This window comes from Vulpes vulpes, chromosome 15 (assembly GCF_048418805.1).
Source record: "Vulpes vulpes isolate BD-2025 chromosome 15, VulVul3, whole genome shotgun sequence".
Lineage (NCBI taxonomy): Eukaryota > Metazoa > Chordata > Mammalia > Carnivora > Canidae > Vulpes > Vulpes vulpes.
This window is the reverse complement of record NC_132794.1, coordinates 66,467,573-66,484,373: the sequence shown is the minus strand read 5'-3', so window position 1 is coordinate 66,484,373 and position 16,801 is coordinate 66,467,573. Positions and strand designations below refer to the sequence as shown.

General features: G+C 33.1%; 1 protein-coding gene across 4 annotated transcripts in view; it reads left to right on the top strand.

Moving 5' to 3' along the window:
• Window positions 1–16,801, top strand: part of VPS13C (vacuolar protein sorting 13 homolog C) — a 168,399-nt gene that overhangs the window by 96,515 nt on the left and 55,083 nt on the right. For all 4 annotated transcript variants that reach the window (XR_011997412.1, XM_026002038.2, XM_026001977.2 and 1 more), the window contains 9 exons: window positions 359–526; window positions 1,199–1,503; window positions 2,592–2,739; window positions 4,968–5,118; window positions 7,138–7,247; window positions 9,881–10,050; window positions 11,415–11,662; window positions 12,816–13,045; window positions 14,483–14,575. Coding sequence is in view for 3 of the 4 variants with exons in the window: in XM_026002038.2 (XP_025857823.2) it covers window positions 359–526; window positions 1,199–1,503; window positions 2,592–2,739; window positions 4,968–5,118; window positions 7,138–7,247; window positions 9,881–10,050; window positions 11,415–11,662; window positions 12,816–13,045; window positions 14,483–14,575 (1,623 nt within the window). In the remaining variant the exon portion in view is untranslated. The remainder of the gene's footprint in view (window positions 1–358; window positions 527–1,198; window positions 1,504–2,591; window positions 2,740–4,967; window positions 5,119–7,137; window positions 7,248–9,880; window positions 10,051–11,414; window positions 11,663–12,815; window positions 13,046–14,482; window positions 14,576–16,801) is intronic.

Sequence of the window (16,801 nt, the reverse complement as noted above, 5' to 3'; positions counted from 1 at the left end):
ATGCCTTTATTCATTTGTTCATTGTATATTCATTAATAGTAATGTGTCAGGCAGTTTGTTAGGGATTGGATATGAATATGGTTATTACGTGCTTTCACATTGTGTATAGGCTGGAAGATTTGTAAGTTATATCTGACCAATTAAGTGACTGATATTTCCATTAATTAAAACTTTTTTTGTAGAAATAGGAAAAAGTTTTGTGAGCAAAGTGTTTTTAACAATTTATTGAAGGTTGAATTTAAATAGTGCTTCTTCATATGTTAAGGATTTTTTAATTAGGAAACTTATTTATATTTCAGCTCTTTTGATATAGTGTAGCTCTTTTGATGTAATAACCAGTTAATTATAATACTTTTAGGCTGTCTCTATTTTGGGAGATGAAGTCTTTAGGTTCCAAATGACTCTTTATCCAGATGCTACAGAAGGAAAGGCCTATGCTGATATGTCTAAAGTGGATGGGAAACTTAGCCTAAAAGTGGGTTGTATCCAAATTGTTTATGTTCATAAATTCTTCATGTCTCTTTTGGTAAGTTTATTTTTAAATGTATTTATTTCTCATTGAGACCTAAATATCTTTGCCTATACATTTGAACTTAGTCAAAATATTTACTAATAGGGCTGTGTGCTAAACACCTAGATGCTGAACTGAATATTATAGTGAAGGAAATCCTTTACATGATGGATAACCAGATGAATTTTTGTTATCTTTGTTACCGTTCTTTCACACTTCCATAGTTACATAATTTAAAAGTACTTTTTTTGTGTTTTAATTTAGGTATTTTCAGTGTTGTTTTATCAAATACCCTTAAAGATATTTAGCTAAAAGAATATTTTTATGAAGGACTAATATTGGATTTTATGACTTTTAATTATAATTGATCAACAAAGCCATATAGTTATTTTCTTCTAATTATTTCCATGTAAATGTTATGGGCTGAAGAGTTTTAATCTGTTTATGCCTCTTAGCAAGGCTGTTATTCAAGGGTTATAAGTTATGGATTTCTACCTAAACAATCAGAGGTGATGGTTGTTAGTATCTCAGAGTATGTCTGTCTAGACTTACACTCTCCATATATACAATCATAAATAACATCTCTTTTAACTCTTTTATTTAGTTTTTCTTTTTAAGGTAAATGCTCTTTAAAGTTAGTTCTTTTTTTTTTTTTAAGGGAATCTAAATATCAGTCTCTTTCAACAGAACTTCCTCAACAATTTCCAAACTGCCAAAGAAGCTTTGAGTTCAGCCACAGTCCAGGCTGCAGAAAGAGCTGCTTCCAGCATGAAAGACTTGGCTCAAAAGAGTTTCCGCCTTTTGATGGATATTAACTTGAAAGCACCAGTTATTATCATTCCTCAGTCTTCAGTATCGCCAAATGCTATTGTAGCAGATCTGGGTTTAATCAGAGTTGAAAACAAATTTAGCTTAGTTCCTATGGAACATTATTCTCTTCCTCCAGTCATTGACAAGATGAACATTCAGCTAACTCAGTTGAAGTTGTCCAGGTACAAATATACAATTCATTTGTATACTACTGCTAGAAACAGAATTCTCATAAAATCTTTGGTAGGGATAAAATACTCTCATGATTTGTGGTTCTCATCCTTGCTTTTTATAATTATAAAACCATGACCATTGGTTTTTGGTCAGTGATAAAACTAGTGTGCCTCATAGAATCTCTGTTTTGTCTTACCACATTTATTATGTAGTTTTCTTCATTTTATAGACATTAAGGGGGGCACATGATATAATGAGCATTGGGTATTATATAAGAGTGATGAATCACTGACCTCTGCCTCTGAAACTGATAATATATGTTAATTAATTGAATTTAAGTTAAAAAATTAAAATTAAAAAAAATTTACTCAGTATACTTAATTTAGACTTATTTTTATTCTTCACTTTGCCTATAGCTATTTTCTGTCAATGGGAGAAAACTTCTTAAAATGTAATAAAAGTTAAGATTTTTTTTCTCATTTCTAAACCTTGCCACTTTTGGGAATTCTCAGTGTGGTATGTAAAGGATTACTGAATCCAAATGGAAAAGTGTTGAGTCTGTTTGAAAGACTTTTTTTTTTTTTTTTAAGATTTTATTTATTGGGCAGCCCGGGTGGCTCAGCAGTTTAGCGCTGCCTTCAGCCCAGAGCGTGATCCTGGCTACCAGGATTGAGTCCTGCGACGGGCTTCCTGCATGGAGCCTGTTTCTCCCTCTGCCTGTGTCTCTGCCTCTCTCTCTCTGTGTCTCTCATGAATAAACAAATAAAATCTTTTTTTTAAAAAAGTTAAAAAAAAGAAATGTTAACATTTGTTTGCATGACGCTAGTTGCTAATATTCAACAGTCTTTGTGAAAGTAGTAAATAGTATAATAGTCATACTTTCTGTCTTTGAAATCAGCATTATGTAGGTTTTGTATCAGAAAGGTCTTGATTTATTCTGATTTGGATTGATTTGTGAAAAGAAACATGTTTTAAAGAATTCTGATAGCAGCCTTCAATATCTAGGTAAACTATGGAAACTGTTAGACAATATGATAGTCTTCATTCTAAAACATAAATGTCAAAAATATAAAATAAATTCTTGTTTATCTTTCAGAACTCTTTTGCAGAATGGCTTGGCACAACCTGACATTGAAATTTTAAAACCAGTCAACTTACTTTTGTCCATACAGCGAAATTTAGCAGCAGCATGGTATGTGCAAATTCCAGGGATGGAGATAAAAGGAAAACTAAAACCTATGTTGGTAAGTATATGTGTATAGTATATGAAAATTGCTGGGTAGGCTTTTATTATTCATCACAATGCCATTCTAGCATACATCAGAAGTGATGAAGCAGGGGTGCCTGGGTGGTGCAGTTAGTTGGTTGGTGTCAGACTGCTGCTTTTGGCTTGGGTCATGATCTCAGGGTTGTGAAAGTGAGCCCTGCGTTGGGCACTGCACTTAGCACAGGTGCAGAGTCTGCATGAGTTTCTCTCTCCCTCTGTCCCTCCTGCTTGTGCTCTCTCAAAGAAATAAATCTTAAAAAAAAAAAAAAGTAGTGAAGCATTAAAAGGGAATACTTTGTTAACTGAAAATGAGGTCATCCTAATTCTCACACTTTATTTCACTTTAGTCACGTATCTGGTAAATCCAGCAAGAAATCTGAGATAAAAACTCATTGGAATCTACTGAAAATATTATTAATAATTTTGGAAAGTTCTATTAAAGTTTAAGGCAGTAGAATAGCAAGATAGTATAAAGTACTATTTAGATACCACACTCAGAGCACTTTAGGAGTTTTTTTTTTTAATTCTTTATTTATTTATTTGAGAGAGAGCACAAGTGGGGAGAGGGAAAGGAGCAAGCAGACTCTATGATGAGCATGGAGCCTGACGTGGGGCTAAATCCTGCCACCCTGAGATCATGACCTAAGCTGAAATCAAGAGTCAGTCACTTCACTGACTGAGCCACCCAGGTGTCCCTCCCTGCTTAGGAGTATTTTTAATGTAAAGAAGCACTCTATTAATTAGAAAGTGGACATTTTAAATAGGTGAGTATGTAACTTGGTAAGCATATAAATATGGAAATACTTATAGTGTAGTTAGCAGGTCATATGTTGGCTTACAGGGAGAAATGATAATGGCCAAAGACAGTTATGTAAGTATAGGAATCCTATGGTCTTTGTGTGCCTGTATGTGAAACCATTGAAGCCAAATACTAGGGGATAGGGGAAGAGAGAGAGTGACTGAACAGAGCATGTGAAAAACAAATAAAAATTTAGTAGTTGTTAATACCTGTGATTACTTTAGAGTAAGTTCTGGATAAAACAGAAAGGGTCAGAGGAGGCGAGTTCTATTAAAGAAGTTAAAATTGAAGTTTATTGTAGGGATGAAAGGTCCTGTGTGTAGTTATGCGTAGATATGGTACATGGGAAGAGTGTCTAGGGTATTCATAAAGACTTCTCTCTTTGGGATCTACCCAAAACTATCATCTTCCTCATAGGAAGATGATATTATTTCTGTTTTATTATTTTTTTAAGATTTTGTTTTAGAGCATGTGCACACTGGCAGGTGGAGGAGTAGAGGGGGAGGAAGAGGGACAAGCTGACTCTGCGCCCAGTGTGAAGCTTGCTGGATCCCAGCACCCTGAGATCACAACCTGAGCTGAAATAAAGAAGTTGGATACTCAACAGACTGAGCTACCCAGGCACCCCATATTTCTGTTTTAAAGATTGAGAAACCTGGCTTAAGGAGGCTAAGAAACTTAGCAAATATCATAGTCTTAAAGCTGTAGGGTTGATACAGAGCTGCCTGATTCAAAAGCTCTTGCTTTTCCTCCCTCCCTTCCTTTCTTTTTCTCTTTCTCTTCTTTCCTTTTTTCTTGTCACATATCCCCTTTTATAAAAGTAGGAAATGAATAGGATATTCCTTTCCTGCTCTGTGGTTTGGTTTGAAAAAATTATTTGTAGACACTTTGGTTATTTTCCAAGTGACATTATTCTTGATGAGTTAAACAAATGTCTTAGGCATGTCCAGATGTATTTGTATGGGGGGATAAGAACTACATTGCAGGAAAGCTTCTTGGCGGAAGGTAGAAATTGAACAGCACTCTTCTTGTGTTGAGTTTGGATGGAAGTGAAGTTGAAGAGGGAGCAGGTACTGAGCCAGAAGAGAGAGAGGCCGATTGGAGATGAGGAGATAGGAGAGGGGAGAGAAGCACAGGTTCAGGAACATACAAGAAAGATAGGAACAGACATGAAGAGTGACAGATGCAGGGGCTTGGGTGTGGGTGCAGGCAGAGTGTTTTTCCACATGCAGAGTGTCTCATACTATACAAGATGAAATACTTATCTCCTATATTTACCGCCCCAATTCCTTTTTTGTTGTTGTTGTTCAGATGGACATTGAATATGAGGAACTGTAAATTAAAACATGGATGTGATATTCTGTGTTTTTATTCCTTTATATTAACAACTTATTGTTGCTTTCTAGATTGCTCTCAGTGAAGATGACTTAACAGTTTTAATGAAAATTCTGCTAGAAAATCTTGGAGAAGCTTCTTCACAGCCAAGCCCTACACAGACTATCCAGGAGGCTATAAGAATAAGGAAAGATGTTCTGGGTGGGCCCGACCACCTCAAAGGTATAAATTAATGAAGATTTTTGCTTTGATCATGGAGAAAAATTAGTGTTAATGCCGTATGTATGTTTAGTGTCTTTTTAGTTGTCTAACATAATGTGATATGAACTGATTCAGTATTGTAGTATTTACTGTAGAAAATTGGCTTGGTACAGGGCCTGGGGCTGCCTTGGAACTCCCAAAAAAGGAGGTATGCTCATTGTCTTCTGTAAGAGGAGAAACCACCTATTGTCTATAGGATACATGTTGGCCCTTTACTTAAAAAAGCTGAATTTGCTGAATTCAAAAGCCACTGAGGTGGTGGACCTTGAGATTATAGCAAATTAGGCACACAGCATAGTAAGGTTCCAAAATAATTGAGAGAAGAGGATCTCGGTATCTTACACTGATGACTGGCCCACAACAAAGGAAGGTTGTTTTGTATAAAAACAGCTTTATTTATTTGGTTTTATTAGAGTGATACAGTCATATACGTAAGGGAATTTTCCACATTATTAGAATGGGATCTTTTAAAATTATTTTAAATTCATTTTTAAAAGATAATTTTTATAAAATGAAAGTGTCCTTCGTGCTCAAAACAGTTATTTAAAACATAATTTTAATCTGTTTTAATCATTTAAAGGTATTGATGGAACATCATATGTTTTATTAAACTTATAAATAGGTTATGTTTCCATGGCTGAAAAGAGATGAAGTATCCCTTGCCCTTCTAATAAATGGTCCCATACTGCTGTGCTTTTATAATGTTCAAATCATCAGCTGTTACTTCAGAAAGTAATAGATAAAAAACTCCCAGTTAATAATACCATTAATATTGCTTCTTCTATGATTGGACCCAGTGTGTTTTGAAATCACAAAATAAATGACTAGAGCAGTGTGCAGAAAAGGTTTTTGTTTCAGGTGGATAGTAATGAGTACTCCCTGGGCTTAGTGAGGCCAGCATCTTCTCCCCAGATTGGGTTTATGCTACAGTATGGATAAATGCTAGATAAGCAGGCTGTTGCTATGGTTAGACAGGAACTGTGTACAGATGAATAAAGATAGCAGGCAGGCTTTATGTGATTAATGATCTCATTATGTTCAGCTGTGGTCAATTTGTTTATCTGGTTCTGGCTATATTGTTAATGTGGTCCTTGGGAAAACTTGTGAATTCAGATAAAAGCTGCAAAAGAGTGAAGATTAGAATGTGAATTACTTTCAGGAAGAGTGAAGAAAAAAAACTAGTGTTTCCAAATCGGAGAAGCATTTATCTGGCTAAAATTATGCAGTGTTTTCTCTTCTAGCATCTTGTAAGAGCACTTCCCTATAAATGATCAAAGAATAGAATCAGTCTCTAATAGAGATGATAAAATCACTTTGTAAGAATGATTGAAAGCAGTATCTATTCTTACTCTTATTGTCTAAAAAGTTTTTGCCTAAAGATAAGGGAATGGACAAAATTACTTCTTGAAATCTCTTACCTCGGAATTTCAAAAGCTCCCTGCCCCATGTTATATTTGAGCTCTGTTTGACTCAGCTATTGAATTATATTCCGTTCTTGTCAACGTACTGAGTTGGGTGATATAGGTAATTAAAAATAGAATAGAATAGCAGAGAATCTGTTACTGACTAATTGTCTGTTATAGGTCAAAGTATTTTATTTTTCTGTGCCTCCAATTTCACAATAAGACCCCTTCTTTTTGTTGCTTTTTAAAAAAATGTAGATGGCCTGCCTCTGTCATTTTGCCCTGTACTAAACATATACAGAATAAATCATTGCCATTTTATTTTTTATTTTTTATTTTTAAATTAAAAAAATTTTATTGGAGTTGAATTTGCCAACATATAGCATATCATCCAGTGCTCATCCCATCCCGTCAAGTGAATCATTGCCATTTTAATTAATTGTCTCATAATATGGTTTAAAGAATCCTAGAAGTATGATACACATTTAGAATAATAAATTATTATCTTTTAAAATAAGTTTAAAAAATGTACCTACTTAAAGCTTTTTAATTTTCATACTTATGTTTGAACCATCAGAACAAGATTTGACAGACTCAAAGCTTTCCGTGGACCAAAATGTCACTCTCCAATTTGACTTTCACTTTGAATCTCTTTCCATTGTCCTTTATAACAATGATATCAACCAGGTATGTAGTCCATGTCTTTATTAGAGATAAATCTAAAAATTAACAAAGTGGGGATCCCTGGGTGGCGCAGTGGTTTGGCGCCTACCTTTGGCCCAGGGCGCGATCCCGGAGACCCGGGATCGAATCCCACATCCTCCTGGTGCATGGAGCCTGCTTCTCCCTCTGCCTGTGTCTCTGCCTCTCTCTCTCTCTCTGACTATCATAAATTAAAAAAAATAAAAAATAAAAATTAACAAAGTGAAGACAATGCAAGACCAATGTATATTCTCTAGGGCAAATATAATTTAATAAACATATTAATTTTTTTTACTTCTTTCCAAGTAACATCAGCACTGAACCACTTAGATCCATCTGTAGTAGAGGAATTTATGTATACATATATAACTATTTAAGGAGAATAATTTAGTAGTGGCTTTGAAATGTTAGAGGATCCTTTCAAAGTTCATGATTATCCAGTATATGTAAGCATTAATTGTATTTCTATTGAATAAATTTTATATATAATAGATATGTATGAAGGATACTCATTAGTAGATTGAAGAACGAAGATCTAGTGCCATGATTTGAAGTAATTAATGAATCAGTAGTATTTTAGAAAGCTTTTTTTTTATGTAGATAGTATCTTCTATAAATATTTTTACTATATCAGTTATGTTATATTACTCATAATAAGTACATCATGTGATAATATCCATAATCTGCATTGATTATATATATATCTATTGTTAATGTTTATTTATGTTATATTTTATTTTGTTTTCTAAAAGTTATACAATATTCATATATTATTACTGTTGAGCCTTGAGCTAGTATCTGCCATTTATGCAATAAAGTACTTTCGTTTCTAATGTTTAATGTTAATGAAAAGAACAGAAAATGACCTTATGGAAAATGAACAGTTAAATGTATTCTTCATTTCACTTAAGGAGCCATCATTCTACTGGTTCCCCAGCCTTAGAATGTTGGTATTTTTTTTACTTTCTTCTTTGTTCACCTTTATCTGTTAGACACTGAGTATTATCATTTTTTTCTTTCTTTCCTGTCACTTCTCACTGCTACTTTATTTGAAACTTCTTAGCTCACACTACTGCAATGGCTTCATTGTTTGTTGCTTTTTCCTTTCATCCATACTAGACATTGGCACAAGTTCAGTTTCCTACATGAATCTCATGTAGCCATTTACAACTTCCCATTTTACTAAAAAACATTAAGTATTATGTTATCTGAATTTTACCTTATTAAAAAAATTAAGTGGCTCCAAGTTGTTTACATCAATAACTATATGTTGTGTTGGGTAGATATGTCACAGATCATTTCTATTAATAGTTATAGATCAAAAGTTTGTGAATTATTTATATTTTAAAAACTTACATTCCAAATTTGCCAATAATAATGTCAATAAGGCCTGACCCATATGCATCCAATGTACTGTCTTGAGTGACAGATGTAAAGTTATAACCAAGTGTGTCAGGAATGGCACGTCACTAGTACTCCTTATATCCATGTCATCATCCTTAGTGAGTAATTATAATTGAGGTTCTTTACTTCTCTGAGGAGATTTTGGTTGGTTGGTTGGTTGGTTGGTTGGTAGGTTGGTTTTTTGCTTTGAGGGGGAGTTGTTTTTTTAAGGTCCAAGCATATGTACAGAATTTGGAGGTATATGTTACGATTAAATAATTTTTTTTCCTGTAAATGAAAGTTTAAATCTTTAGTTTGGAATTTGAGATCTCCATTAGGCCCATATATTTCTTTCCAGCTCTCATTCCCTACCATTCTTTTTTTTTTTTTTTTTTTAGTTTAAATTCTAGTTAGTTAATTGGCTTCAGGAGTAGATTTTAGTGATTTATCACTTACATACCTACCATTTTTTAATTGGAATATTCAAACCTGAAGAGCTGGTACCTTGTGCCCTCAGAGCATCTTTGAACTATTTACTCATGTTTTTTCCCCCATCTAGAATGTCTTTTACCTGCTCTTAGCCAGTCTGATCTCATTCAGTTTCTGAGGCTCAATTCAGTTCTCACCTTCTTCATGAATTTTTCCGTGCCTGTACTGATCTCTTTGACCCTTTGAGCTTTTGCTGTTTGTATTCTTTACCTAATCATTAATACTCTTTGTGGAATACGGGAGGATTAAATATGAATAAATAAATGACTATATGTCAGTCTTTGATCAGTTGCAACTTATAGCATCTCCTTGTAATGTTTCTTGTAATATATTTCTACTTCCTATATTTGTTAGGGTACAAGCTCACTGAGATAATCTACTGTATCTTGTTCTTTCTCATAAACCCCATAGTTCCAATCACAGTGTTTTTTACAGAAGAGCTTATTAAATATTTATTAATTAGACTGATTAACAAAAAATATTTCCTGATTATTTTTGTGTTAAGCTATGAGATAAATTTGTATATATTAACCATTGTTGAACATCAGTGCACACATTATTTTTTTGTATGTACATATACACTCACAAACACACATACTGCTCTGTTTTATTCTTGTATTTTAACACCTGTACCTTTAAATTTTGTTTTATTGATTTGCTTTTGTCTCTGAGTTAAGAAATGTGTTCAAAAGTAATTACATATTATTTAAAGATAATTGATTCTTTTGCTTGAAAATATGCCACAGGAATCCAAACTTTCATTTCACAATGACAGTTTCCGGCTTGGTGAACTCAGACTACATCTTATGGCCTCCGTGGGGAAGATGTTTAAGGATGGCTCAATGAATGTCAGCCTTAAACTGAAAACATGCACACTTGATGATCTCAGAGAAGGCATTGAGAGAGCAACATCAAGGTTTGTCATCTCTGAACCTGCTGTACATTATTTAAAGTTGACGTTGTACCTTGCATTGCTGCCAGGCATTGATTGCTAGGCTTGGGATTATCAAAAGATGTCTTTGGTCATGCTTCAATTTGAAGAGCCTCAGTAAATAGTGCTAATATCAGATTCAATTGCTTTGAAGTTTGAATTAAAGGGAAACTTAATAATAAAAATGGACTACTGTCTTAAAAGCAGGAACCAAGAGAATGTAAGAATTTTAATAATGAAATCCACATGGGGTGGTTTGTTGGTAATATGTTTTTCTAAATTGTCCCCAGTAAGCAGGATTTTTTTTTTAATGTCTAAATATCTAAATGTCTAAAACCTTCAGGTTTTAGATCTTTATCTTACTTATTTTTTCTATATATTTTAAAACAATGTTCTGAAATTTCTGTCAAAGTTTTACTAGAAATGGAACCCCTAGCATTTTTACCTTATTTGATTCCAGTTTTAAACAGTAACTTAAAGTTTTACTAGAAATGGAACCCCTAGCATTTTCACCTTATTTGATTCCAGTTTTAAACAGTAACTTAAACAGTAGCCTTCAATAAAGTGGGAAATAATGTAACTTTAATAGTCTAATTATATTTTTATTACTCTCAAATAACGAGACATAATATTTTTGTCCTTGACATTCTTTGGAGGAAAACTATGCTGCTCCCTAAATCTAAGACTCCATTGAATACATACTGGATACTTCTGAGCCCTTTGTTTTTCTTGGAGATGAATAAATGAGGAAAGAGTGCTGTCATGCAACCAGCTTTTCTAGTTTGCAAATTTCATGTTTGAGGTGGCTATCCACTATTGTATAGGCAAGGATGGTAAAGGCCGTTTTCTGTTTGGTAACCTGCTCTTCCTAGCACATGTGAGGACATAAGGGAACTATCATTGCAGACACTTGATAAACATTGACTGATTTGAATTGGATTGAATACTTTTGGACTCATTATATAGGATGATCTTTGGAAATAAATTCATTCAAGAAGGTTTTATTTCATAAAATAATTTAAAGAAATTGTTCTTTAAATTTTGTGGGACCACATTAATGTCTTTTGTGAATTGCCAAAATTCCTTTCAGTAGTCATTCATTTATTTTTCTGATATTGCATTATAATTATATTCTGCAATTGCTTAATAACATGAATCTTGCTGTGGAGATTAGAGGACAATGTCTTAGTTGCTCATTAGCTAATTAGACTCTGGTTAACATTGACCAGTTTTCTGTTCAGATTACAAACTCAAAGCTGAATGAAAGATTATTTTAAGATGTTTAGGAAATTTTTCATCTTTTAAATTATTTTTGCAAGAATAAAATAATGAATGTACATATTTTTTAGAATGATTGATAAAAAGAACGACCAAGATGACAACAGTTCTATGATTGATATAAGTTACAAACAAAGCAAAACTGGAAGTCACATTGATGCTATTCTTGACAAGTTATATGTATGTGCCAGTGTGGAGTTTCTGATGACTGTGGCTGATTTCTTTATCAAAGCTGTGTCTCAGAATCCAGAAAATATGGCAAAAGAAGCACAGATTCCACTACGACAGACGGCCACAGCAAAAGTCAAGATGGAAAAAGGTTAGCAGCAAAATGTATCTGTCATAGATGACAACTTGTCATATATTTTAACAAAGATTACAGAAAAAAAGATGAATGGACAATTTAAGAAAGAAAATTGCTCTTTCTAATTTAAATATATTCTGTGGGAAAACTTCAGTAAGCATAAATTTTTTAGAGAGATAGAGTAGAAATATATATTGGATTAGGGGCTAAGAAACCTCTGCTCTGGTTCTAACTCTGCCATTAACATTTCCTTACTTATCCAAAAATTGGGATTAATCAGTTAATCTGGGTCTTTGGCTAGCAGTCTGTTTTATAGAAGGGCAATCATTTATTCAAAGAAAATATATGAAAGAATTATAGCACACTGAAGAACAGTTGAACAGATAGAGCCAGAGAGTGGGGATATGGAGCACCCAGCCTGATGCCCCTGGACATCACTGTAAACAGCTTTAAACTCACCGGAGCATTTGCACGTGTCTGGTATTGATGTACACTGAAGTTATTTCCCTGCTCAGTAAATTGTTTATTCCAGCATTACTACGTAGACCAGTGATTTTCTGTGTCAAATTATAATAGTTTAAGGTCAGGCGTTTATCTTTCTAATGTATAACTGAGCAAGATTGGAAAATGCCATTTACTGGCAAGATCAGAATTTCATTTTTCCATTTACCGTACCTAAATAGTAATCACATATGATATCTCTATATTCACATATATATTTAATGTATTTATAGTATAGATTGTAGTACACTGACTATGCATTTTATGGTAAAATCAAGGCCAACTTTGATATCAGAGTCTCTTATCCTCTTCCTTATATTCCCCTCTCTTGTTTTTTCCTCCTTGTCTTTGCAACATAGTCTAATACATGCTCATGTATATTATGTACACACTTGAATTCTGACAAAAACGACTTCAAAACAAGATTATTCTTGCTAGGTCAAAATGGAAATGTTCTTCTTATGACAGAAATCAGATTGCATTATCCCACAGAATCAGCATTTGTTAATAATCATTTATCATTAGTATAACTATTAATATTGTTAGTTCTCCAATATCCATTATAACAAGATAATAGAAACAACTTAGTGACTTAAAGATAATATATACTCAAGGGACAGGATATATTTTACTACAACTTTTTTGGTTCCTATTTTTGGTTTTTCAGACGACTCTGTAAGACCAAATATGACTTTAAAGGCCAAGATCACAGATCCCGAAGTGGTATTTGTTGCCAATCTGACAAAAGCTGATGCTCCTGCTCTGACAGCCTCATTCCAGTGTAACCTCTCTCTGTCAACATCCAAACTTGAACAGATGATGGAAGCTTCTGTGAGAGATCTTAAAGTCCTGGCTTGCCCTTTTCTCAGGGAAAAAAGAGGAAAAAACATTACCACAGTAAGAATTATCTTATTATAAGCTTGGAGTGAAGAATGACAGAAATGGTGGATTCATAGAATCCTAGAATATGAGGGCTCTATAAGACTTCAGAGATTATTTGCTGCAAATGTGAGGTTTTACAGATAAGGATGTTGAGTTAAATGATTCAGCCATGGCTGCTAGTGACGGAACTAAGAACTATCTTTATACTTGTTTTCTTTTCATTGTGCCATCTTTTGTTGAGCGGTTTTTGAATTTTAGTACAAATCAACATTCCTTTTCAGCTGTTTTTTCATTTGTTTACCACAGTATATCCAGTGAATGAATGAACAAATGCATGAACGATTATTAAAATCTTTAAGCTTAGAATGAAAAAAATTTCATTTGGAATCATGTGACCAAAAGAGATTGTGTTTTGCTGTATCAAAAGTTAACTTCAATTATTTGTTCACATTATTGTTGAAAAATATGATTTTAGTTAATTGGCTTAATTGCCATAAGAATAATTTTTAAATGTTAAATTGGAAATTTAACATTAAAGAGGATCATTATATGACCCTTTTGCAGTGTTACTTTAAATTAAAATTTTTAGTGGCCTACATAAAGAAATGCAGTGCTAGGCTTAGTCTGTACTTTATCATGGAGCATTCTTTAGCAGGATTATCTTCTTTTGGCATATCACAGAGAGCTTATATTAATCACTCTGTTAAAAGTTCATCCCAATTTGTTTGAAATGACAGTTATGCAACACTTAATTCCCTCATTCAATTCAGATGCAAGGTTAGTTTACTTCTTTAATGATAAATGTATATAAATGTAAGCTTCAAAGTTTTAGTACATCATTGGGTTTGAAGATTTGAAATTTATTCTTGTAAGGACCTTATATAATACTTAGGACTGACCTCTTATTGATCATATGGAAACTTTCTATTTACCTACCTTACCATAGTCTTTTTTAAATGTGTTAACAGAACTCTTTATGTAAATTAACAGTTTCAAGTGATTTAGTGGTCATAAAAATTACAATGAAATAACAATTTCATTTCCTCAGGTACTTCTTTGTGAATGTAAGACTTTAACATAGTCTTTACTTCATCTTTACAGATATTTTAAATGCATTTTTTTTAAAGAGAGCATCATTTAAAATATATTTCAGTGAAAGGAAATATTTTAAGCTTCTATTAGTAAATGTACATTATTACTTATGAATTTGATCTGGAGGAATTAATAAAAACTGCTTAAAGTACTTTTACAATGTTCACAGATTTGTCATAGTTCAGAAGAGCCCTCACAAGAAATTCTCAACTAGTTTAATTTGCCTTTTGCTATTAGTAGTAGACTGTAAAGATCTCCAGTTAAGTAAGACATGTTCTTGTGTGTATTTTATATATACATATACATATGTATATATATATACATATATAGGAAATGTGAATTTCATTTATTTGTTTCTAGGTCTTACAGCCATGTTCTTTATTTATGGAAAAATGTATGTGGGCCTCAGGAAAACAAAATATAAGTATTATGGTTGAAGAATTTATAATTAAGGTTAGTCCCTCTCATATTATTTGAGTAAAAATTCTTATTTTTCTAACAATATCTTTTACTAGCTGTTGTAACTATAGCATTATGCTAGTCATTCACATATTTAAACAGTAAATACCACTAACATTAAAATACTTTTTTCTTGAAAGCAAATGTTTGTTTCTATCTTTTTATAAAAGAGTACTTTTAAATATCTACAAATGATCAGGATAGTTTTTATCTCTTATGTTATTGGCACGTGTGTATGTTAGAGAGGAGATTGGGTTTGGGGGACAACAGATGAGGTGGAAAGAGAAGGCAAGGAGGGATGGAAAAATGAAGTTGTTATCGTTTGTAGTAAGTTATTTTTAGGCTTTTGAGGTATGGTTTGAATTTAATAATTGTGTAATTAAATGTTTTGTCTTATGAAATATTTACAATGACAGATGTATGCTAGAAATAATTAGGATTTGCTTTTTTTTAATCTCTTACATTTGAAATATTGAAGAAACAATCTCTTCTCCAATGGCATTTGTATTGTTTAAGTATGACCTCATGATAGCTTATAAGTGGAAGATATAGAATACTTTCCAAAATCTATTTCTTTCTCTGTCCAAAGGACCCAAAATTGAGATGGTTAATACCAATTCTGATAGTAGCTATAAAATAGCCAATAGTGATTAAACCAAGACTCAAACTAATGTCATTTGAGTTACTATACAAATAACAATATAGATTTCTCTCAATGTTTTAAAATACTAGGTAGTTTTAGATTTTATTTTGTTAACAAATTTATTTCTTTAAAAACTTAAAGTAGTAAATGGGGGAAGAAGTTCTTGAATTTGCATGCATGAAGGTGCTGGGGGAATTGTCTTTTCTTTGTATATCAGCTTACTTGTTTATTAAGCAAACAGTTTTTGAGTTCTTACTATGTATGAAAAATGTCCTGTACAAGGCATTGGGAATATAGTCCCTACCTTCAAAAAATTTAATGACATATGTGAGAGAAAGAAGTAAATCAGTGAGTTCAGCTTTCAGAGCTAGAGGTGTGCACAAGGTACTACAGGGAGCACAGGCAAGGAGCCTCTAATTAAGACCAGGACATCCGAACAAGCTGCCTTAGAGTAGGGCTGCTTGAACTAAGTTTTCAAAGTCTGATGAAGGTTAGATGGACGGGAAGGGTAAGGGTTATTAAGACAGAACCTGCAGTATGCACAAAAGCAAGGGTATGAAAAACCCTTTTAAGACTTAGAGGGGTAATCCCACATGGCTGGAGAGAAAAGTGTGGTGGAGTTGTAAGATTAAGATTGTAAGATTGATTGATTGAGTTGTAAGATTGAGTTGTAAGATTGAGAGCACTAATTATAGGTGACATTGCTAAGGCAAAGACGAAAAATGGACTTGGTTGACAGGTAAGTTTGGGAAGAAGTACATATCAGATCCTTCATTTGGTGATGGAATCCTATCTTTTTAGCATATTAAATGAGTAAAGGATGTGAGAACTGAACAGTATAGGAATCCACTTAACCTATTTAACTCCTATTGCTTAGACTTTAGGTTTCCTTTGTTAGCTAATTGATTAGGCATTAGTCACAAAGGCCTTTGTGTCCTAAGCTGAACAGAAGTTTGAACTTTATCCTTAAAGTTATGGGAGATTGAAGATTTATGGCATAGGAATGGCATTCCCAGGTTTGGGTTTTAGAAAAATAGTGCTGGTGGAAGTGTGGAGGATGGGTTCTGAGGATGCGGACTGGACAAGAAGGCATTGTCAGCGTAGAGCTAAGGCACAGTGATAGGAATAAGGAGGTGAGCAAAGATACTATACAAAGATAATAAGAGGTAGAATTTGCAGATCTTGGGCTAAGTGTAAGGAGATTCCTGGTGATTCTTAGGCTTTTTGTTTTAGTAAGACAAATGAAAACCATGTATGTATACCTTGATGAGGATCCTGTATGTTAGTTTAGTTAATACAGCTATTTGAAAAATGAAAAAATCAGTTATACTTCTACATTTTTCTGTTCACGTAGCACTTTTTTATTCTGAATTGATCAATTTAACTTTAGTTTTTAACAATTGACATATAATGTTAATTACTTAATTCCAGATTAGCCTGAGCAGAAATCATCATTATGAGAGAGGTTAGTTGACTTGACATATAATTTTGTGTATTCCCTTTTGTTTTCCTTAGGTTTGAATGTAATATATTTAATATTTACTTATATTTAATTCATTTTTTAACTTTTGTGTTAT